At 42.9% G+C, this 24,278-nt stretch overlaps 1 protein-coding gene across 1 annotated transcript; it reads left to right on the top strand.

Moving 5' to 3' along the window:
* Positions 1-1,876: 1,876 nt before the first annotated feature.
* On the top strand, positions 1,877-24,221 carry LOC147900432 (uncharacterized). The gene is made up of 8 exons (XM_087376647.1): positions 1,877-2,406; positions 2,558-2,623; positions 2,747-2,809; positions 2,988-3,089; positions 23,266-23,331; positions 23,436-23,478; positions 23,756-23,979; positions 24,057-24,221. Exons 1-8 carry the CDS (start codon positions 2,191-2,193, stop codon positions 24,219-24,221), a joined length of 945 nt encoding a protein of 314 aa, XP_087232773.1. The 5' UTR covers positions 1,877-2,190.
* The last annotated feature ends 57 nt before the right edge of the window (positions 24,222-24,278 follow it).

Genomic DNA, 24,278 nt, shown 5'->3' with positions numbered 1-24,278 from the left:
TGGTATTGAACTCCTCCATCTATGTGACCAGAGTATAGGAGGTTGCCACCTTTGGAAAACTGGGGGAGGTTGTAGACAATTTTAGGATCCAAGGCCTTCAGGTCAGATAAGTCATTCCACATCTAGCATCTTTAAACAGGCATGTAAGTAGGGTTGACTCGTTGGTCATGCCCCGCCAAAGCAATACGTCCTCCAAAACACCTCGTGCTTAAAAAATGGGAGCCTCCATTAGGTTGGACCCCCGCTTTGCTGTCTATAGTTGGCACCTTGCCCATATTCAGGATGATGTAGCCACCGTGTGTATCCTGAGGGTTGGAGCTGCACCATTTGTGGAGGCTTTTTGTAGGATTTTGGTGAGGATGGAGACTTCATTAAATCCTTCCTCTTGAGTTGGAAACTTTGCAGCTTTCCCTGCCACCTAATGACATCGGAGATGTCTTCAAACACCTGGAAGGACGTGATTGCCTAGTACCAAGTGTTGTGGTCAGGTGGGGGTTCCTGTGTTAAGGTGTCATCTTCTTCTATTGGATTCTTGTTCACCTCCTTGGTATCTTCTTTGTCATCGGGACCCTTAACATCCATGAAGAGCATGGGCTTTAAGGTCTAGTACCATGCCGATGTGCCTAGATCTTCTAAATCATTTGAACCAATAGACTCTTGTAGCGTCATGCCTTGTGAGTGTATTGATATGCAAACAATGGCCTTTGGAATGCTCCAAGAGGCATTTGTGCAGCAAAGAAAATGTGGGCCAGCTTCGCCATGCTGGGTTCTGGGCTCTTAATGACTTGAGGGCGGGTTTGAAGGGTGCCCAAGGCTGGGCACTCTTTTGGACCAATAGGTAGCTTGAGTTTTGGCTTTGGGCGGGCACCTCTTTACACATACGTGGAGTCCACATCTTGCCCTCTCCATGGGCAGCCAAGCTTGGCTGCCCAACGATAATGGTTGAAATCCTCTTGGTTGAAACCCTTTGGCGGTGTGTAAAACATTGTCGGAAAAATCCCATCTTCTCAAAGGACATGTTTGCGACACATACTGCAAACATGTAAGAAACTCCGCATCCAGAAACAGATCTATGAGCTCGCATCACTAGCAGAAATGGAGGACGTTGATCGAGCATTCGGGAGCAAACACAAAAATCTGAGGGTATTTGAGGGCAGAACCGCATTCATCTCGATCGAACCCGAGAGGAGCAGGATCGGAGAAGCACCGATTGATGATTTTGAAGCTTGTGGATGCCGAGCGGAGCAGGACCGATTGATGATTTCGAAGCATCGAAGCCGCGAGGAGCAGGGTCGGAGCAAATTGATTCATGATTTCGAAGCATAGACCTAACCGTCATGGAAGGATTTCTAACAAGTGAAGCACTTCTGGCTACCAGAAGACACCAATTCTGAAAAAAACAACTTGAGATCGCCCTTCCTTCGACCGTTTGCGGTTCGTGAGTCAAGCTTGAAACTTGGTCGGAGATGTCTTCCTGGGAAGATGAGCTCGATATCGACGACTCCGACATCCTTGGAGTGCTCAGACGCAAAGAGGCCTCGCAATTTCCCTCAGCGGGCTCTCAGCCACGCCCCATACCTGTGGCAAATCGCTTCCCCCTTGCGATACCGCAGCACGAACTAGCATCGGGCGTTCTCAGACGCTTTCAAAAGCCCCGACCGTCGCAGCTTGCATCTCGCCATCTGGAAGCCGACTTACCAGAGGCCTTTGAAGCGCTCGACGAGTTTGATCTTGACGCCGTGAGGAAGCGGAAAATCGACGGAATGACTAGTTTCTGCTCAAGTAAAGCAGCTCGCAGGGAATTAAGTACGCTCGGAGAGCTTCGTGATGTCCAGGAGGCAAGGGACGATATAGAGACACCCAGGACGTCGTCCATCTGAACGAGCAGCTGATCTTTTCCAGCAGAGCCAGGTCGCTCTTCATCGAATTGAGCCAAGCTCGAATCGATTGCCAGGGTTCGCAGGTGCTTCTTCTCGAATGGACGGTACACAACGTCTTGAGCAACCCTCTCAAATCCGCCCGGAACAGCCGTCTGGCAGGGATTTCATGAAAAGGGCTCAGTTGCCACTTTCACAGCGCGTTTCTCACGGAAATTAGGACACAAGTTCGCTTCCACACGCCGAAGTTTCCCCCCCAGACCTGAACAACGAAGAGGAACGTGAAGGTCCCGAGTCTCATAACGCTCGGCCTATGTCGTTGCAGAAAGACCTACCTTATCAGATTCCTGGTCCTGCAGTAGCAATTCAGAGGGCTTTAGCTAAAACAGCTCGTCACTCTCTGGTAATGAACAGTGATAGAGGAGAGCAGTCAGCACCTCGAAATGGAGCTGAACCAAGAGGAGCCGTCCCAGACGATGCTGACTTTCGGTGCGGGCCTTGGCTAAAAGCCATGGACTACGTTAAGAAGGTAGATCAAATTTACCAGTGTACTGTTGTATCTCGCCCCCTGGATGGGTAACCTTACTTAATGCGTGTCATGAATGTGGACCTGGCTCAGGAAATAGGTGTCTCTGAGTGCATTGAGATTAAAGACAAGTCTCTCGTTCTGTATAGGGCAGGCTTCTTTTTCAGTATCCAGTATAAGCGCGATAAAGACATCTAGGATTGATAACCGGATACCCAAGGTAACTTCGAAACGTCATTTTCTTTTTTACTTATGTAGATGGAATTTGTGGAGCATTAAAGATGGCCTCTTTTTTATCTTCTCTCTGAAGAATTTCTTATTTGTGTTTGTTTGTTTCATATAGCTTGTAGCTGTCATTAAAACCTGCACACCCAATGGTTGTGGAGACGTGTTCGTGAATCTAAAGGTTGGTTTTTGGGTTTATATTTAACCGACCTTCGCTAGCTATTCTCCAGTGACAGAAGAACTGTTAGCAGTTTGTATGTCTCATTAACACCGAAATGCTCTGTTAGAGTGACCAGTAGTTAGTTTGCCCTTACGGCCTTTTTTGGTATGTGCTTTTGCCACTGGGCTCGCTATTGCAGGATCATTCTGATGCGATTGGAGGTACCATAAATAGACGGGTGATGACAGAGACGGAGTTTGGAAGACATGTAGAACCTGGAGCTGTAATTTTGTTACACCAGGTAATTTTATTTTTCTGGGTCTGTATACTTCTAAGGGGAGTTTTTTTAGCTGAAGACTAATCTACAGAAATAGACTGGACCTATGTCATGGTCTGTGATATAGCCCTAAGCCACTGTCTCTCTTACTAAGCATTATGCTGGATTTCTGAATAATTTCAATGGTTTACTAACTATGTAGCAGAGTAGTTCTTGGAACACTTGAAAATAAGTGGTTGTCTTCTTTAGATTGACTGCAAAATGCACATATTCAGCAGCTTTTGATCACTGTTAGCTGTGCAAGGGACTCCATAACAGGGCTTCCCTGTTGCAGTTTGGCTACAGTCTAATCCACATTCAGGGCATCAAGGTGCATGTGACATTGTGCATCAATTGATCATTTTAGTGAGCTGTGGGTGTGTCAAGGTTTTCAGAAAAAGAGACAGGGCCAAGGAAGGCTGCAAGTTTGGCCTAAGAATAATGTGACATCAAAAGGTCCTGTTTGTTTAGGAATTTACAAGAATTTTGACATAGATCGCCCTCATGGAAATCCATGAAATCTGAACTATTTGTCGCTTGGCCTTGCATCGCTCAATCTATACTGAGGGCCTGCATTTACTCATGGTCCTCACCTTTTTAAGCTAAGCTACGATAAAGCATACAAATGTCAAACATGACTGGAAAAAATAGATATACACCATGTACATTTTGGGTCTCTGTAGACCGTTTGTCATCTTGTGATATGAAAGTATGATAATTGGGGTGGAGCCTTTCTTATCTAGGGCTGAGGTAACAGAGGCTGCAGGCTGCTGCAGAGGACCCCTAATGGTTGGCTTGGATGAGGTCTGTTGCTGCTCCACAAGGTGCTCCAAGGTGGGCTGGACTGCACAAGGAGCATGTCATAGTAGCTAGTCCCTACTATGTGTGATGGGGTTTATGGTTTTCAATCTTATGAGTGACTATTGTGAGATTGAAACTGCACTATGTTGTGTTTTAAGAGGATGAGTTTGGGAATGTTCCTGGATTCATCTAGGTATATGTCCATGTGACACATGGCACCATTCTGTAGCATAATCGACCTCCCTTCCAAGTTCAAAAGCCCACCTGCATGTGCTGTAATACCGGTGTTCTGAACCCAAGTAAAAAATGTATTGAAACCACAACAATCCATTAACAATTAAAAATCAGGACCCCTGTGTCTTGCAAATTTGAAGATGCTTGTTGCCCTGAAATTCTGCATTTTCCGAATTCCATGCACCCAGTGGTCATAATGAAAGAGATAGCAAATAATGACGTTTTATGGTTGCACTGATGGAGAGATGGCCAGCATTGGCTATAAATGTGCTTCCTTTAGAATGTTCTGCTTCAAAGGCCATAACCCTATGTATTTCATGAATCCTGTCAACTGGTTTGTGTCTAACGGCTCCCTCCTTGACATGCATGATGTTTTTGCTGAAGAAATCATAGTCATAGAGCGTGTTCTAGTGTGTATTAGAAACTAGTTTTATGAGTCTTTGTGTGAGAGAGTGCCATGTGGCCTATTGGGAGTTATCCCATATACATATGGTACTTGAGTGTGTTTCTCCACTCTATATGAGTGTTGTACCTTCACTTGTCACATCAATCAACTCAGTGGAGCTTTTGGTCATGTAAGTGATTTCATTTTGGTTCTTGCCTTTCCTTCCATTTCATTTCATTTCCAGTTCAAGTTATGCTTCCTTCCTTCTAGCTCCATTGTCTCCTTTCCTCCTTCCAGTTCCTTCATGTGGTATCAGAGCCATGTGCCCTTTGTAGCTTTCCCTTCCTTGGGCAAACCTTAGGAGTGAGGTAGCCCGGAAATGGAAGCTATCTTCTCCCAAAGGGCAGCCCTTCCCTCTCTTCCCTTAGCCTCTCCATGTGCTGCTGATTCGTGGAGCTGTTACTGCTGATTTGTGGAGCTGCTGTTCGTGGAGCTGCTGCCTCGGAAATCCTGCCTCCTATTGCTGTTGATTCCGCCTCCTGCCGCTGCTCATTCTGCCTCCTACTGCTGCTGATCTTTCTCTCTTTCCTTGGATCTTAGTGGATGAAAAAACAGCCCTTTCACTCTTTTTTCTGATGAAAAAGCAAGCAAGGTGTTTGAATGTGAAAAAGTTGGAGATTTTCTGTTTGTTTGTTTCCTTTGGGTATCAGAGCCTTGTTGAGATCCAGATTTTTCAAAGCTTGTTGAAGGATTTGTGGCTTGCATTTGAGCTAAGCATGGCTCCAAAAAAGGCTACACAACAACAGCTAGATGAGTTGAAAGAGCAAATGAGCTCTAATATGTTAAAGATATAAGAGATGTTTGAACAGTTGATGGAAGCAAAGGTACAAGGTGAATCCTCTACAAATAGACTTGATGAATGGTTGGAACAAGAAAAGGAGTTGCAGAAATGGAGAGCACTTGAGTAAACTGTTGAAGTTGAGATGAATATTGCTAGTATGAGTATGAGAATGTGAGTATTGGTTCTCAAAATCCACAAGGCTTTTGCCAAGTTGTTTTGGTTGAGTGTTCTTGACTCAAGGCTAAGCTTTGTGTGAAGTTTGAGGTTGGAATTGGGCACCTTAGCCTATCATAGAACAGCATTTCTATCAAAGTTTGGGGATAATTGGAGCTATCCATGTGAAGTTATGCTCATTTTTCTGCTACAGGCTGCTAGTGAAGAACTGTTTATAACTTTTGTTCTACAAAGAGTTTTGAGGAATGTTTGCGGGGACAGAATAGAGCTCATTGAGGAGATTCTTGGACCAAGCTTTCAGCTTCTAAGATATTTAGTGTTGGGGTAAAGGCACATTGCCACCCCTTTATTAAAGATATGACACCTATGACTGTCTTAAGACAGTCATAGGGGGAAAAACCTAATCCTAATAAAACCTATGAGTTTGTGGTGTGGCTCATCACTTCACACCCGCACATTTTGGAGTCTTCTCTCTCTCACTCTCTCCCTCTTGTACTTCTCCCACTCACCTTCCCCCTTCAACTGGTATCAGAGCCAGCCTCACTCCCTTCCTACCCCTGCCTACCCCTCGTCTACCCACTTCTCCCCCTACCTCTTTGCCCTAGTGGCCAGCAGGGCTGCAGCGAGGCAGCGCAACAGCAGCGCAGGGCAGCGCAGCAGGCAGCGCGGGTCAGCGGGACAGCAGGGCAGCAGCCAGCGTGCATCGTGGGCCAGCGGGACAGCAGGGCAGCAGCGCGGGCTGCAGCGGGCAGCGCATCGCGCCATTTCGCGCGCCGTACAACAGTACGGACGTACGTCGTCCGTACATCCGTACGAACAGACGTCGGCCGTACAGCCGTACGGACAGCCTTCTACCGTACAGTACGGATCGCCGTACGGACTGTGACAGGGAGTTGCTTCCGGATTTTTTTTTTCGACAGGGAGGTGCATTTTCTGGTTTGGATCTGCGTCTATTCTCCTTCGTCAAGATCTGCAGCAAGGGAAGTACATTTTTTCGGAAATCTTTTTTTCTGAACCCTGCAAAAGTACAGCAGGTACATCAGCTTTTTTTTGGGAGAAAAAGCGAGGAGATTTGGATTTTTCCCGAGGTGCACTGAATTGCGTGAAGTACAGCAAGTACTTTTACCCGAGGTGCATTGCATTGCATGAAGTACAGCAAGTATTTTTCTTTTATTTCCCTCCTGCTTGGAGGAGGACTTGTGCACAGATATCGTGATTTATGCATCTGACAGAGGATATATGCTTTTACTGGGTTTGAATCTCAGTTTACGGGTGAGCAGATCATAGGGCTTTTGCCCAGTAGTTGATGCTTTGTATGCCTTGAGGTAGCGTGGTGCCAGAGTGCACACATTTGTCTCGATTTCCGCAGTGTGGAGGTGACATTTTCTTGCAGGTCACATTTCTTATGCAACACTCAGAGAACCTCAGTTGAGCCACGCTTGGCCAGGGCGCATCGAGTTTACTCGGTCCCTAACTGTCCATCGTTGACAGTGCTCAAAAGGTTCCTCATTGAGTGTTTGTACGTTGGGATCTGTGTATGTCATTTCTACACAGGGCAGTATTTGCATTACACTGTTAGTTGATTTTGTCAGAGAGATTTGCACATTGTATGCCTTATCCCTCATTGTTGAGGTTGTTTTCACTTGGTACAAGTGTCAGATCAAGGGGCTTTTGCCCAGATTTTGCTTGAGAGCACTTGGGTTACTGTCAGAGATCTTCAGATGCATTTTATTCCCTTGGCAGAAGGGTAATTGCTTGGGATTTATCCCATTTTCTGTTGCAGGTTTTGTGACAGGCTGAAGTGTATGGAGCTCTTTTTTTTTCAGTGAACAAAACAGTGTATGCCAAGTGGTTTATGCATATTAAATCAGTGCAATACCTCATCTGAGGTGGGAGAAGTGATCAGGACAGCAGTGTTTTTTTTTTTGTGTGCTTTGTCAGCTGTTGATGCACTGTTAAAGCACTTGTGGAGCAGCTGCAGCATTCTGCAATTACTGTTTTTATGCCTATTTGAGCACGGTACAGTGTGTCAGAAGGTACAGTAATTGGAGAGAAATTTTCTGTTTTGCTGCAGATTTTCTGACAGTTAAAAAAAAAAACAGCACTATTGTGAGTGCTCCTGGCTCTTGATAGAGCAGGTTTTTTCTGAGAAATCAGAATTTTATTCAGTCTTTTTTGACTTACAAGGAGTCAGGTACTTTCCTTATCTGATATGGCATCAGGGGGAAGTGAATCATCAATTCTGAACATAAAGAAGTTGGAAGGGGCACACAATTATGCATTATGGGCAGAACAGTGTTTGAATGTACTTCTGCTTAAGAAGATTTTTAAGCCCATAAGGGTAAAGGGTGTCAAGCCATCTGACATGGCAGATGATGATTGGGAAGAGCTTGATTTGTCCGCAAGGGCAGCTATCATGCTTACTATTTCTGATACTCTTGTGTTCAATGTTCAGGCTGAAAAGACCTCTTATGGCCTATGGCAGAGGCTAGCAGAGTTATATGCCCAAAAGAGTTCAGCCAGTAAGGTTTATTGGTTGAAGAAGCTGGTTGATCTTCGCATGAAGGAAGGTACAGCTATGACCTCACACTTGAGTGAGTTCAATGCCATCTTTACACAGCTTATTGCACAGGGATTGAACCTTGATGAGGAGTTCAAGGCTACTTTCTTGTTGTGTACCCTTCGTGAGAGTTGGGACACTTTCAAGACCACCCTGTCTAATTCGAATGTCACTCTTATGTATGCTGATGTAGAGAGCTCTCTCCTTATGGAGGAGATGAGCAGGAAGAATAATGCGAGCAGCAAGTCTTCAAATGCCTTGCAGGTACAGGATAGAGGCAGGACTCAGCAGAAGGGGAGATCTGCTAGTAAGTCCAAATCCCGCAGTCAGTCCCGTGGCAAAAAGGATATTGAATGCTTTTATTGTGGCAAGAAGGGACATGTGAAGTCTAAGTGCTTCAAGTTCATACGGGATCAGAAAGCCAAGAAGGCTGAAACAAAGGATGCAGGCAGTGGAAGCAAAGGCAAAGGCAAGGCCAAGGCAGATGACTTGGATGCAGTGAATGTTGCAGCAGAGGATAGTGACAGTGACATACATGATGTTTTATGCTCTTCTGCTGTAATTGCACATACTTTGGTTATTGATGGCCATGACATGCACACCTGGCTCTTGGATTCAGGTGCTTCTTTTCATGTTACTCCTCATAGGGAGTGGTTTACTTCCTATACAGGTACTCATGGAGTTGTTCATCTTGGGAACAACTATGCATGTCAGATTGCAGGGATTGGCAGTATACAGATAGTATTCCCTGATGGACGGTCATTTATGCTTGATGGTGTTCGCCATGTGCCGCAAATCAAGAAAAATCTGATTAGCACTGGCTTGTTGGATGACAGTGGTTACCACACCACATTTGGGGATTCCAAATGGGTGATTACTGATGGCCAGGGTGTAGTGGCTGAGGGTTTTAAGAGTGATACCTTGTACCCTCTTTATGTTTCCAGTGCGGGTAATCATGTTGTTGCCATAACCGAGCTGCCAAAGGTTTCATTGTGGCATAGCCGGTTGGGACACATGTCTGTTAAAGGAATGGAAGAACTGTCACGTTTGGGTTATCTGCCGTCTCTTTCTTTTTCAGATTTGCCTACTTGTGATCATTGCATATTTAGTAAGCATTCTGTGACTCCTCATAAGAGGAGAACTCCCCAGAATAGAGCACCGCTTGATCTAGTGCACACTGATTTGTGTGAAATGCCACAGTTATTACTAGGGGGTGCAAAGTATTTTATTACTTTTATTGATGATGCCACACGCAAAGTGTGGGTCTATTTCTTGAAGCATAAAAGCGATGCCTTAGATGCTTTCAAGAAGTTTGTCGCTCAGGTTGAGAATCGGACAGGTCGTAGGCTGAAATGCCTCAGATCCGATAATGGGGGTGAGTATGTGTCACATGCTTTTGTACAGTTTTGTGAAGCTAAGGGCATTAAACAGGAACTCACAGCCCCTCATAATGCATCTCAAAATGGTGTAAGTGAGCGGATGAATCGAACTATTCAGGAGAAGGTTCGATGTATGTTGTCTTATGCTGCATTACCCCATGGCTTTTGGGCAGAAGCCGTGCAAACAGCAGTTCACATTATTAACAGGTCGCCAAACAAGGCTTTGGAGTTGAAAGTGCCAGAGGAGGTGTGGTCTGGCAAGCCACCTTCATATAAGCACTTACGTGTGTTTGGCTGCGAGTGCTTTGCTCATATACGCAAAGAACTGCGCACCAAACTGGAGCCAAAGTCTTTCAGATGCATCTTCATGGGTTATGGTGACGAAGGTGAAATGGGGTACAGGTTATGGGATCCCGTTAAACGGAAGATTATACGCAGCAATGATGTCATCTTTAAAGAGGATAGTGTACACAAGGAACCTGTGCAACCTGTGGAATACAGGAGGGTTATTTATGATGATGTTGGACAGCAAAGAATGCCCATTTATATGCAGCAGCAGGCTGCTGCAGATAACCCTGTTCAAGAGGGTATACAGGCTGAAAATCAGCCAGATAATTTTGCCAATGATGCACCACTGAATATGCCAGCAAATGGGGCTGTAGAACAGCCAAATATGGTGGTACAGCCACCCGTCATGCATGACGAACAGGCTGGACAGCAGCCTAATCCGGAACATTTTGTTAGGAGGAGCACCCGTGTACAACGGCCTCCTGCCAGGTTTGTTCCAGGAGCCAATAATGTGGCTGATTTTATTATGCTGAGAGATTGTGGTGAGCCTTCCAGCTTCAAGGAAGCTATGGGAAGAACAGAGAAAAGGAAGTGGGAGAAAGCCATGCAATCTGAAATGGACTCCCTACTTCAAAATGATACATGGGACTTGGTGCAGCTACCTGCAGGAAGAAAGGTTTTGCCATGCAAGTGGGTTTACAAAGTCAAAGTGGATTCAAATGCTTTACCGAGGTATAAGGCCAGATTGGTTGCCAAGGGATTTAAGCAGGAGAAGGGCATTGATTTTGATGAAATCTTTTCCCCTGTAGTCAAGATGACTACTTTGAGAGCAGTGTTAGCTCTAGTTGCTCATGAGGACATGGATTTATGTCAGATGGATGTGAAGACTGCTTTTCTTCACGGAGATCTCCATGATGAGATCTATATGAGCCAGCCAGAGGGATATGCTGTTAAAGGGAAAGAGCAGCTTGTGTGTAAGCTCAAGAGGAGCTTGTATGGACTCAAGCAGGCACCAAGAGAATGGTACAAGAAGTTTGATGCCTTCATGCAGTCCCAAGGGTATCATAGGTGTGAGACCGATAATTGCTTGTACACCAAACGGGCAAAGGATTGTAGTTTGATGCTACTCATTCTATATGTGGATGACATGTTGATTGCCAGTAAATCTCAGCAGGAGATTAGTACTTTGAAGAAACAACTGCATAAGTCTTTTGACATGAAAGACTTGGGTGATGCAAATCATATTCTTGGCATGCGGATTACTCGTGACAGGTCCAAGGGACTTTTGTTTCTGTCACAGAAGGAGTACATTGACAAAGTACTGCAGAGATTTAAAATGGAGGGGGGGAAGTCTATTAGTACCCCGATGCCTCCACATTTAAAACTCAGCAGTAAGGACAGCCCCAGATCAGATGATGATAAGGCTGAAATGGCCAAAGTTCCGTATGCATCTGCAGTTGATTCTTTGATGTATGCCATGGTTGCCACTCGTCCGGATATTGCTTTTGCGGTGGGAGTCATCAGCAGGTATATGGCAAATCCAGGCAAGCGGCACTGGGAAGCAGTGAAAGGTGTCTTGAGGTATCTCAAGGGTACCAAAGACTTGTGCATATGCTATGGCAGGCAAGATGCATTGGTGCATGGTTTTACAGATTCAGACTATGCAGGGAATGCAGATAACCGGAAGTCTACTACCGGTTATATTTTCACATTTGCAGGAGGTGCTATATCATGGGTGTCTCGGTTGCAGAAATGCGTTGCACTGTCAACTACTGAAGCTGAATATGTTGCAGCCACTGAGGCTTGCAAGGAAGCAATATGGCTTACTCGGCTGGTGGGAGATTTGGGCATTACAGGAGATATGCCAGTTTTGCATTGTGATAGTCAGAGTGCTATCATGTTGGCAAAGAATCCGGTCTTTCATCAGAAGACCAAGCACATAGAAGTGAAATATCATTTCATCAGGGAGGTACTGGAAGACAAGCGACTTGAGCTTGTGAAAGTGCATACTGATGATAATCCTGCAGATTTGCTCACTAAGAGCTTGCCTACAGAGCGGTTTGCACATTGCCGCCACATCATGGGATTAGGATGAGACCACTCTTATTTTATGGTCTTGTATACAGTAAATGTATATTGCTGTAATTTTTATTCTTTTCTCCCCTTTAGGCACATTGGCCTTTAGGTGGGAGGTTGTTGGGGTAAAGGCACATTGCCACCCCTTTATTAAAGATATGACACCTATGACTGTCTTAAGACAGTCATAGGGGGAAAAACCTAATCCTAATAAAACCTATGAGTTTGTGGTGTGGCTCATCACTTCACACCCGCACATTTTGGAGTCTTCTCTCTCTCACTCTCTCCCTCTTGTACTTCTCCCACTCACCTTCCCCCTTCAATTTAGATCAGAAAGTTCATCATTTTTCCAACCGCTTCTAAGTGCCATATCCTTTGTGGGAGCCTCCCCCCCCCCTTCTTGCTACTTAGTGGGAGGCAATGCACCCATTCACTGTTTTTCCTCATGAAAAATTGAACTTTATAGCAAGCAAGGTGGTTGAATGTGGAAAAAATGGCCCTAGGCTTGTCAAACCGGCAAGTGAAGTGGCTGGCCAGCAGGTGAGCTGGCTAAGCCAGGCTGACTTGCCACATGACAGACCTGCCACCATCACCCAACTGCCTTATGTAGTCAGCTTGCCATTGCTGCATGTCAGCGATCGTATGTTGGCTAGGTCATCATGCTGGGTTTTCACATCAATGATCGGCCTGTTTTGTGGCTGAATAGACAGCATCCATACCTCAGCCTATCTATCTGACTGATAGAGGCTGAAACTGATGCCTTATGCATTTATCCACCTCCTGTGTATTGTTCATTGCTTCTCCTAATTTGGGGGCATTTGAGGTGAGCATCTAATCTAAGTGGATGACGAGAGGGTGGAGCATTGATTCTCCAACACCCCTCCTCAATATTCAAACTCTAGATTATTGCTGAGATTTGTATCATGATGTTGTGACCTTTGTGATCTGGAGAGCATGTGTGCTAGACTTAAGATCTTCAAATGATGTACAAGAATCCTCCAAGGTGCACATGTATCATTTGGGGAGTCTCTCCTTTCTAGTTTGGAGGTGTTCGTAGAGGCGGTGTTGGGGCTCATGGAACCTTAGCCATTTCTTGTGGTTCTTCCCCCTTTTCTTCTTGTTTGTGTTTGGTATTTGTGATTGCCAGCATGTCCATCGGGGCTTCAACTTCTCAGGTGTCCTCTCTTGAAACACCTCGTCTTTGTTGACTAATATCTTCTCGGTGGTTGGGTTGTAAAGTCGTAACCTTTTAACTCTATACTTTTCCATTCAAGCTTGGTTTGGAATGTCGTGAAACACTTAAAACCAAAAACCCTTCAAATGCTTAACAAAAGGCTTTTTACCTAAACAGGCATGTGGGGAGTTTTTGCCTTTATTATTGAACTCCCTTTGAGTAGATGCATTGCAGTATGGATAGCTCAGGTCAAAAATGTTTGGGAAGTCCCTTGCTATCTAGCATTGAGCTCGTCATGTCAAATATGGATCCATTCTCCCACTTTGCCATTATGTGATAGAGTGAGAACCATCGTAAGTTGATGCTTGATCCCTCTTGAGGTGAGAACAGATTGAACTCTGTTGAAAGGAATTCACCTCCCTATTTGTCTTTTAGCTTATTCCTAGTTGCATTTCTCATTGTGGCCAGCCACCTTGTTCACCCTTTTTCGCAAAAAGTACATTCAGGTCTTCCTATTGAAGTCTCCAATGACGGCCAGAAAATACGTTGTCCCCAAGTGACTTGTGGACATCTACCAATCCTTTCTTCCACATGTCACACATGTTTGTGTGTAAATTCCCATATCTTCATGCCAGAACTTGCTACAGCCTATGTTGGCTTGAATTTTTAATTTAGTAATCTTGTAGAGATCTCATTTTAACACTCCTCTAGCAACCTGCATTTTGACACTCCTCTTTACCAAGGATACTCACTTCAAACCCCTATTTTGATGTTCCTTTATTCCTTGGCAATACTAAAATGTTGTTCAAGATGCAAAATTGAGAGCCTTGAAACCTCTCAACATGATGTCGTCAAGTGTTGCTCAAGTGCATGTGAAAACAAATGGAATAACCATAAACTCATTGTAACAGAGGGTTACTTTTTGCTTAGGCTAAAAGTTAGTAGAAAGGCCTTTATTGGCTTGTAAGTGTTTTCTTCTTTTTTAGGGGATACCATAAGTTGCCACGTGGCATCCTAGGAGGTAATCCCATAAGCAATACTGCTTTGTACTACCCTGGGCCATACCTATATAAGGGCTCTAGTTGTACTTGGCAAGACAATTCATGACTTGTACTTCATTACTGAAATAGAACTTACAGCAAGAGTTCAATACTCAGCTGAATTTTAAAAAGGATTGATTTCCTCTTGTCCTTGTGCAGCCCCTCACAAGTCTCTAGTGCAGGTCCAGCCCATGACCTTCTACCCCTACCTTTTTCCTAAAACATAAGGTACTACTCTATTCTAACCTTCCTGCATATTCTACCAAATTTGGGTGTGTTTACTATCAGTTAGGAGCAGTCCTGTTGCATTGGTATCAGAGCACTTTTCGTGGGAATTGGTGGGAAATTCTTTGTCCAATCACTTTGAAATTTGGAGCATCTACTCTTGAGCCTAGAGCCTACCTCTCTGCAAAAATTCAGCGCCAGAAGTGCTCTCTGTTGTGAGCTGCCACATGGCAGGCTCTGAGAAACCCTGATTTTCGAAATGCTTAGAATTTGGGGCTTCTTACATTAGTGGAAAGCCCTTGCTTCCTTGATCATTTCTATGCGTGAGATTCCTAAAAGGAAGGAGGATTGAGTCAACATTGACGTTTTTTTCTCTCTGGCGCAAGAAAGTGAAGGAAGCGACGATCTGCTGTTTTCCTGCACCAAATTAGGACATTCTTGGCTTGTTCTGTTCGCCCTAACCTCATAAGGCTGCTCCCTAAGTCTTGTGGTGATCTGAGACTATTTGGAGGAGCTATGAGCAAATTCGACTGGCTGGAACAGAAGAAATGCTGCGAAAATTCAGATTTATAACTCCATTTTGGGTCAGCCTTAGTGCATATGGTTGCCCAGCTCCATGGATGCAGCTGATAAAGTTTGATAGTGATCTGATTTTTTGTTACTGAGAAACTCGAAATTCAGTTGCAACAGCTAGCGCAGGACAGTTATTTGCCAAATGTTCTAGCAATTTCTTGCAATCCAGGTGCAATGTTATGATTTTCTACTTCTGATTGGCTCTATGGTTCATTCTTAGCATAAGGATCGCCTCATCAAGTGGGAAATTTCAAGTTTTTTTTCTGAAAAATTTGACCAACGAAATTAGGGCAAAACTAGCATTTGGGGCTTTTGGTACTGGTTTTTGATCAGGGCTTAAGACGGTGCATTTACTCTTGATTCGAGTCATTAAAGATGCTTGTAAAGAGGTCTACAGGTCAAGCTAGTAAGCAGACAATGGGTATCCTTGATTCCATCTCAGAGAAGAAAGCAATTGATGATTTGACTATAGTTTCTGAACCCAATGAATCTCATGTTGGCAATGTTCAAGGGGATTTGGCAGCAACTCCTCAAGTACAAACATCCCTTAACCAAGAGCAGATCATAAAGAATTGTATGGACCCAATGCTACAGATATTCAAGGAGCTAACTAATGAGATTAAGACCAATAATCAGAGGATTGACCAAAGGTTGCAGAACATGTCTGCCACTTTTAATAAAAGGTTGGACCAGTTCAAGAGAAGCCAAATTTATGATGGGAAGAGACCTGTGGATCCCCAAATTGATGGAGACTCAGGTTCAGATGATGATGATGATCATCCTATACATGTAACTAAACCGGTTGGTTTTATGGCTTCTGCCCGAAGGACCTATCACTCTAGTGGAGTTACAGCTCATATGGATAAGGATTCAGCACATGGTAAGACTCCTAATAATAACAGTTCAGCAGCTGAAGAGTTGTGTAAAAAATTCCATGAATATAAGGTGCTACCAGCAGACCTTAGGGCAGCAATGACATTCCAGCAATATATACAAACAATTAAATCTATTGAACCAAAAGGACCTGTTCATCAAGACAAAGATATGAAAGACAAGATTATACTTCCAAAGTTCAAAGGTGATTCTACATATCCTGAGGAATTGGAGGAATGGCTCAGCAAGATATTTGACTACTTTCTTCTATATCCAAAGGGTGATCAAGGTAAAATCAGATTTGCTGTTCTTCATCTGGAAGATTATGCCCACTCTTGGTGGAGGCATCTACAGCAAGAAGGGTTAACTTTTAATGCTTGGGATGAATTCAAGGCTGAAATGCTTAAAACTTTTATATCTCCTTTTACTAGGGATCAATATATTTGTAAGTGGTATGATCTTACTCAGCAAGGATCAGTGAAAAATTATATCAAACAATTTTGGAAATTAGCTCTGTTTGTTCATGGTATTGATGAAAGAGTTAGAATGCTCAAGTTCATCCATGGTCTGCACCCTAGTATTGCTTCAGATGTTGCAGCTCAAAAGTCCAATTCTCTTAAAGAGGCCATGCAGTTGGCAGAGCTTTATGAACCCAAATACAATGGGAAGGAGAAGACTTGGGGTATTGGTCACTTTGGAACTAAGCCTATGGTCAAAGGGGTTTCCAATGATGAAAGCAAACTTCCTGCACCTGCTATAACTTCTTCTATTTCTAGGTTCCCCACAGTGTATGGCAGTGGCATGGGACAACCTAAGGCTTACAAGGCTACAGATGTAAAGTCATCCTTTAAACCCATTCCAAAGGATGATCTGAGTGATAAAAGAAACAAGTTGGCTAAGCAGTTATCTCAAGCAATTGTTGATGACAGGAAGAAGAATAATTTGTGCTACCTTTGTGGTGAGAAGTGGACCCCTGAACATAGGAATGTGTGCAAAGCAAAAACAGAAGCAAAGTTGAGCTTGATTCTAGAGATTGATGAGGATTTATCTCCTAATACATCTGCAGCAGAATCTGAATTTCAGAAGGCCTTGATGATGATGAGGATCATAGTTCCAAAAAGGGGACCACCTTTCCCTTTGATCCAGGTGGGTTATCCATGTTTGACACCATGCTTAGGGATGATAGTTTACCAAGGTGCTCAAATAGATCTAGACAATGGAACATTGAAGTTGTTGAAGATTATGAGGATGAGATCAGAAATTCTGATGAAAATGATGCTGTTGATGATGATGAAGTGTATTGGGATACACAATCAGTTGTGTACAGCATATCTCCTGATGTTTTTATGGGCTGCAAGGACTCTCAAACCCTTAGGTTAAAAGGAACAATCAATAACAAACCAATCCACATTTTGGTTGACAGTGGTAGCACTCATAACTTCATTAATTCAAAGACACTTCAAACAGTGAGGTTATGCCCATCCACTTTGGATCATGGGATCAAAGTTGAGGTGGCTAATGGTCAGCATTCCCACAGTAAGCAATATTGTCAAGCTGCTCAAGTGCAACTTTCTCAAGACTATACTTTTCATGGAGATCTATTTGTCTTGGAAATGGGACCTATTGACATTGTCGTTGGTTGTGAATGGTTAAGAACCTTGGGAGAATTCTCTATGGACCTTAACAGGCTGTATATGAAGGTTGTGCATGAAGGTAAGCACATCACTTTGATGGGTCACCCATCTCCTAAATTGTCCTTAATTTCTGCAAGAAGAATGGCCAGAGACCTTAAAAGTGTTTGTGGAGTCTATGCTATTCAGTTGACCAAGTCTCAAGAAGGTAATGGGTTGTTAGTGGAGGATAAAGACATGCAGTCCCTATTACAGCAATACTCTGATGTATTTGCTGATCTTCCTAACCATCTCCCTCCCATGAGAGATGTGGATCATGCAATTGTGTTGGAGCCAGGATCTAAGCCAATCAACAAAGCTCCATATAGACTTTCTACAGCTGAAAGGGAAGAGGTGGCAAGGCAAATAAAGGAACTCCTTGACAAGGAATTTATTACACACAGTCAGTCACCCTTTGCCTCTCCTGTGTTATTGGTCAAGAAGAAGGATGGCTCATTTAGAATGTGTATTGATTACATGGATTTGAACAAAATGACAGTTAAGAATAGGTTTCCTATCCCTAGAATTGATGATCTACTGGATGAGCTTAGAGGGGCAAAGTACTTCACAAAGATTGACTTAAGGTCAGGCTATCATCAAATAAGGATGGAGGGAGATGAACATAAAACTGCTTTCAGGACAGAACGTGGGCTTTATCAATTTAAAGTGATGGCATTTAGTCTAACCAATGCACCTGCAACTTTCCAGGCCCTAATGAACAAGGTATTGCAGCCTTTCCTCTATAAATTTGTGTTGGTATTCTTTGATGATATATTGATCTACAGCAAAACGAAAGAAGAGCATTTATTGCATGTCCAGCAAGTATTGGAAGTATTGAGGACACACCAGTTGTATGCCAAATCAAGTAAATGCACTTTTATGGCTAAAGAAGTGAAATATTTGGGCCATATTGTCAGCAGTACTGGCATTAAGGTGGATCCCAACAAGGTGAAGTGTGTAAAGGATTGGCCTATGCCTCAAAATATCACCCAGCTGAGAGGGTTCCTTGGTCTAGCATCATTTTATAGAAGGTTTATAAGGCATTTTGCCAAATTGGCAGCTCCTCTCACTGATCTCCTAAAAAAGAATGCATTCCAATGGTCTGACAGTGCCAATAAGAGCTTTGAAATATTAAAGGAGGCATTAACTTCAGCGCCTATCTTGGTATGTCCTGATTTCTCTCAACCTTTTATAATTGAGGCTGATGCTAGTGGAAGGGGCATTGGAGCTGTCCTAAAAGTCGGAAATTGGATGACAAGGAGTCAAGTTTCCACATTTATGACCAAGAGATGTTGGCAATACTTCATGCAATCAAAAAGTGGCACCACTACATTTATGGCAGCCATTTCAAGGTCAAGATTGATCATAAGACTCTCATATATTTTCTATCTCAGTCTTCTCTATCACCCAAGCAAAGGATATGGCTATCCATTGTGCAAAACTATGACTTTGACATAGATTACAAGATGGGCAAAGAAAATATTGTGGCAGATTCTCTTTCCAGGATATGGGCTTGTACTTTATCATCTATTACTGAGGTTTATAAAGATTGGATCCATGGCATTCAAGAAGAGTATCTCAATGATCCTCAAGCAGCTGCTATGTTCCAAGACTTGCAAGATCCTGACTGTCAGCAATATCTCAATTTCAAGCTGCACAATGGGCTCTTGTGGTATAATGATAGAATATTTCTTACTGAAAATTCCTCCTATAAGCTGCTAATCTTACAGGAATTTCACTCATCTCCTATGGCTGGGCATATAGGCCTCAACAAGACGTATGATAAGGTAAAACAGAGTTTTTACTGGAAGGGACTTTGGAAGGATGTTCTTGCTTATGTTCAAAGCTGTAAGCCCTGTCAACAAAACAGGGAGTTGAATTTGAGGCCAGCTGGTCTACTACAACCTCTACCTATACCTCAAGGTAAATGGACACATATCAGCATGGACTTTATTACAGGCCTACCAGTGACCTCTAAGGGTTGGAACGGTATCTTTGTGGTTGTTGATAGACTTACCAAAGCTGCCCACTTCATTCCTACTAAGACCCAATTTACAGCTTCCAAGGTGGCTAAGCAATTCATGGAGAATGTGTTTAAATTACATGGACTCCCTCAGGAAATTGTGAGTGATCGTGATGCTAAGTTCATGGGGCATTTTTGGCAAGAGCTTTTCAGTTCTATGGGAACACTTCTTACCCCAAGTACAGCAGATCACCCTCAAACTGATGGGCAAACAGAGAGGGTTAACCGCTGGTTGGAAGAGTATCCAAGGCATTTTTGCTTTGATACCCAAGCATCGTGGAATCAATGGTTGCATCTAGCTGAATTTTGTTATAATACCACCAAGCATACTTCAATTGGTATGAGCCCTTTTGAAGCCATGTTTGGCTGTAAAGCTCATGTCCCATCAACCATTATTGATCAAGCATTGACAAGCTAGCAAGCCAAGGATGATTTGGCTCACATGACTGCTCTATTACAGCAATGTAAAGATAGTATGGTAAGGGCCCAAGCAAGGATGAAGGATTATGCTGATGAGCATAGGAGAGAGCTTCATTTTGAAGAAGGGGATTATGTATTTATCAGATTACATAAGTCTAGGCATGCGTCCTTGAAAGGTAATACCAATGTTAAACTTGCTCATAGGTATTATGGACCTTACAAGGTTTTGAGGAAAGTTTGGGAAGTGGCTTATGAGTTGGAGCTTCCACCGTCCTCTAGAATACACAAAGTATTCCATGTATCGCTGCTCAAGAAGTATTTGGGACCTAAGGAGCAAGTTATGGAAGAGCTACCTCCCATGGATGAAGAGGGCCAAATTGAGTATTTACCTGAGAAGATTCTTGGATTTAGAGATCATGTGTTGAGGAACAAGTCCTACATGGAATATCTTATCAAATGGAGAGGTCTACCTGATGAGGAGTCTTCTTGGCAGCCATCTACAATTGTGGAGCAGTACCCTCAATTGCTTAGCTGAATTCTATGGCCAAAATTGAGTCTTTATGAGCAGATTTGATTTTCTCTTGCTATATAGCATATATGGACATGCTGCAGCCAGCATTCACTATCCTGTCTCAGATCAGCATGTCTCTCACTGGATTATATGATCAGATCTGTTATATTGGACAGCATAGCTCTTCCACCCAATTGCTTGATTTATTGGGAATATAATATGATCCATTTACAGATCAGCATGCCTAAGGGAGGTATTTGACTGAGAAACTTCATTGTCAGTTGATATGACCAGAATTGAGCTGTTCAGGTTTACAAGGAGCATTGTATGTCCAGGTTACAGCCTTTTCAAATTTGAGGACAAATTTCTATTTGAGGAGGGAGGATTGTAACAAAGGGTTACTTTTTACTTAGGCTAAAAGTTAGTAGAAAGGCCTTTATTGGCTTGTAAGTGTTTTCTTCTTTTTTAGGGGATACCATAAGTTGCCACGTGGCATCCTAGGAGGTAATCCCATAAGCAATACTGCTTTGTACTACCCTGGGCCATACCTATATAAGGGCTCTAGTTGTACTTGGCAAGACAATTCATGACTTGTACTTCATTACTGAAATAGAACTTACAGCAAGAGTTCAATACTCAGCTGAATTCTAAAAAGGATTGATTTCCTCCTGTCCTTGTGCAGCCCCTCACAAGTCTCTGTTGCAGGTCCAGCCCATGACCTTCTACCCCTACCTTTTTCCTAAAACATAAGGTACTACTCTATTCTAACCTTCCTGCATATTCTACCAAATTTGGGTGTGTTTACTATCAGTTAGGAGCAGTCTTGTTGCACTCATGCCTTGCATTCTCGGTTCAAAATAGCCTTAGGATGTCCCCATTGCAAATCTTGTGATAATGCTCTTGAAATTTATCTGTGGGAACACCTACGCACCATTCATAGTTAATCTTTGGCATGAGCAAACATGACTGATGGTCATTGTGTTCAAAGGATCTATAGCTTTGTTGTGCCATCATTTAGAAAGATTGGAGTGTAGAGATATATTGGCATACTTTTGATGCAGCTAAAGACCTTGACCTCTGGGACATAAGCTGTACTTACGATGTCATTCCAACAATCGAATGACAAATCATGACAAATCATGACATCTAGGGCATAGTCAAATAAGCTATACCTAGGAAATGGCTGCCTCATAGTTCCGAGGTTGTGCAGTGGCTAGAAGAGCACGGGCCTCTCAATTCAAGTTTTCAGAGGGTTGAAAATTTTCTCCATACATGGCAATAAATGTAGATTGGCTGATGCATGTGACTTGTAAGATGTGGTTTCCTTTCAAAGTACAATGTAGTCTTGAGCCATATGTGGTTTTTTGACTGTTGGAATCAAATAAAATTGCAACACAGTTGCCAATCCCAGAAATTGCTTCTATCCTGCTCATCCTTGATCTCTTTAAGACCACGAGCATCGGAGCTTATGTTGCTATGGATGGAAATATTTGAGGGACGGATCAATCCCTTAATTATTTAAGATTAAAATGTTGGAGCAACTCATGTTTTTGAAGTTGTTGGCAATCTTTTGCTACATGGCTGAGCTGATGTCAGTAGTAATAAAAGTTTGCCTTGTTGTACTTTTATGTCTAAATGTAGAGAGACCAAGCTAGCCTTCTTACTTTCTTTTGATTCTTCTTTTCGTTAGGGTTGCTAGTTACTACCTCCCCTATCTTCTCGCTTGGAGACGAAGAACTCTATCCTTGGTTTCACTAAGGTTTCAGATGCACCGAAGCCTTCACAATGAGAAATCCTCTTCTATTTGTATGGAAGGCTTTCACCCTCCATTCTTCGTTTACGTAAGAACACATGTACAAACAGCTTCCCCAAAGCAAAGGAGAATACATACCTTGGAAACTCAGCTTGAAAGTTGAATGTTGCTTGCTGTTGCAGGCTGCAGCACAGGTACCTCCCGGAAGTACAATGTAATGGAGTGCATCGGTGTAGTTCTGAACTCATGCTCCCTTTGGTGACCTCAAAAATGTCCACCTTTATCCTTTGTGGTACTTGCCTTGTCCTCAGATCCACTGACTGAGCAACATCTGCCATCTTATGTTGTAATGCTTTGAGTGTAAGTGCCCACTTTCTTGTTGAGGGAGGTTTTAAAGAGTAGGTTGATCTGCAAGGGTTCTTGGATTGATGATGTCGTGTCCTGTGAATTATGTATAAGGCTGTCTAAGTTAAGCAATTAGGAAACCGGGTGATTAGCAAAGTAGGCTTAGGAGTTTTTGGTACAAGTGGCAGCTTGTCATGTGGTTAGGGCATATATGCTATGCAACTGTCACGGCTCACACTGGATGCTCACCTCCAATGTACCTCATCTGAACATGTACTGTGCACGTTGTTTGCATTTTAGTGAAAAAACATTTCTGTACAAATGTGGACCCTAGGCATGAAAAAATTAAGGGCATTGGAACGAAGTGTCATGCTTGTGCGCCAGCTCTAAGTTTTCAACTTCCAAGGTTGAAGTGTTATTTTGGGGAATATTGATGAATTAGGGGATTTCTCCTCTTAAGATCAATCTTAAGGTGGAAGTGAGTAATTATAAGGCTATTTTTGTGGCATGACGTTGAACCACTTTCTAGCACTGGTGTGGAAACAGATTTTGCCTTATCACATTCAGAAAGCTTAGGTGGCTGAGAATCGGTACATTTATCCTGTTTTCAAATCTTCTATGCTGGTTATTTTACTCATTGAATAAATTTTGAGACAGCTTGCTTATTTGACACACTACTTGTAGAGCAGGTAGCTTAAGATTTTCGTAAGTAAGGTTGTGATGAATTCAGTTAGATGCTCATTGGAATGTAAAGTCACTTATCCCAGTTGAGCTCTGACAACTTTTGAACTATGCTGTGATTTATATCACTGTTAGGTGGCTGTCTTCAGTCCTACACCATTTGCACACTATTTGAACATCACAATTAACAATGTGGAGCAGGTAGCTTTCGATTGTCCATGTGAAGCTTCGATAAATGGTTTTACTGCTTGTTATAATTTGAACTCAATACAATGGATGCTCTGATGAATTTGTAAAATATGCAGGTATTTGGAAAAGGAATACAGTTTCCTAAAGAACAACCTTCAGGTGCAGCCACTTCAACATCCAAAATTGGTTTCTCACGTGTTGTCTTCTGATAGTAGAGATTGAGCTATATTTGTCAATTGGGGTGTTTCTTGGACATTTTGAACACTAGTGAAACCATTGTGGTCACACTCAAGGTGCATTTCCATTAGTTGATTACACTTTACTCCAAAACACGTGATCGATTTGAAGCAAATGCATTGACAGATGTTTATCAATTTGTAATTCCTCATTTCTGGTTAACAACTGACAATTCAAAGATATACTTAAAATGTGACAGAAGGACGTCACAGGGATAGTCTGGATGGTGATTCGTTCCAGTTTGAGCAAAGGATGGAAGCATTGGGTGCACAAAGAATGCCTGCAAATCAAACAAACTCAAGACCCAGCCAAATTATAAAGAATTTCGGGGCAGATGATGACATAAAAATTTTGGATGTGCGAAACGGTCATGCTTGTACTGCAGAGGATGCTCAGCAGATAAATGGTGGACATGACAGAGAGGTTCTCATGTCCTATCAAATGATAGTCATACAGATGGAGAGGTTTTGCACTACATGCATTCATCTAATACTGGGCAGGGTAATCTGTGCTCTGAAGCGAACCTTCTATATGTAGACCCGGATGCCAGAAATTGGAGGACCAATATTTGTTCAGCCCCGATGTTCCCAAATGATGGCTATGATCAGCTACTTGATGATACCGACTTATTTCAGTGTTTACAAGTAAGGTCTTCTGTATTGTGAATGCCAATAATTAACACATTAAAGTGCCTTTGGAAGGCTGAAAATGACTCATTGGGC

Source organism: Dipteris shenzhenensis, chromosome 7 (genome assembly GCF_047967505.1).
Source record: "Dipteris shenzhenensis isolate YYH24624 ecotype China chromosome 7, Dip_SZ_1.0, whole genome shotgun sequence".
Lineage (NCBI taxonomy): Eukaryota > Viridiplantae > Streptophyta > Polypodiopsida > Gleicheniales > Dipteridaceae > Dipteris > Dipteris shenzhenensis.
The sequence above is the reverse complement of the archived record's forward strand: the minus strand, read 5'-3'. Positions and strand labels throughout refer to the sequence as shown.

Excerpts from the sequence above, each read along its gene's own strand:
- LOC147900432 (XM_087376647.1), top strand. The coding sequence starts at position 2,191 with ATGTCGTTGCAGAAAGACCTACCTTATCAGATTCCTGGTCCTGCAGTA. Across the intron at positions 2,407-2,557 it reads CCATGGACTACGTTAAGAAG|GCTTCTTTTTCAGTATCCAG; the intron begins GTAGATCAAATT and ends TGTATAGGGCAG. Across the intron at positions 23,332-23,435 it reads CAATTAACAATGTGGAGCAG|GTATTTGGAAAAGGAATACA; the intron begins GTAGCTTTCGAT and ends TAAAATATGCAG.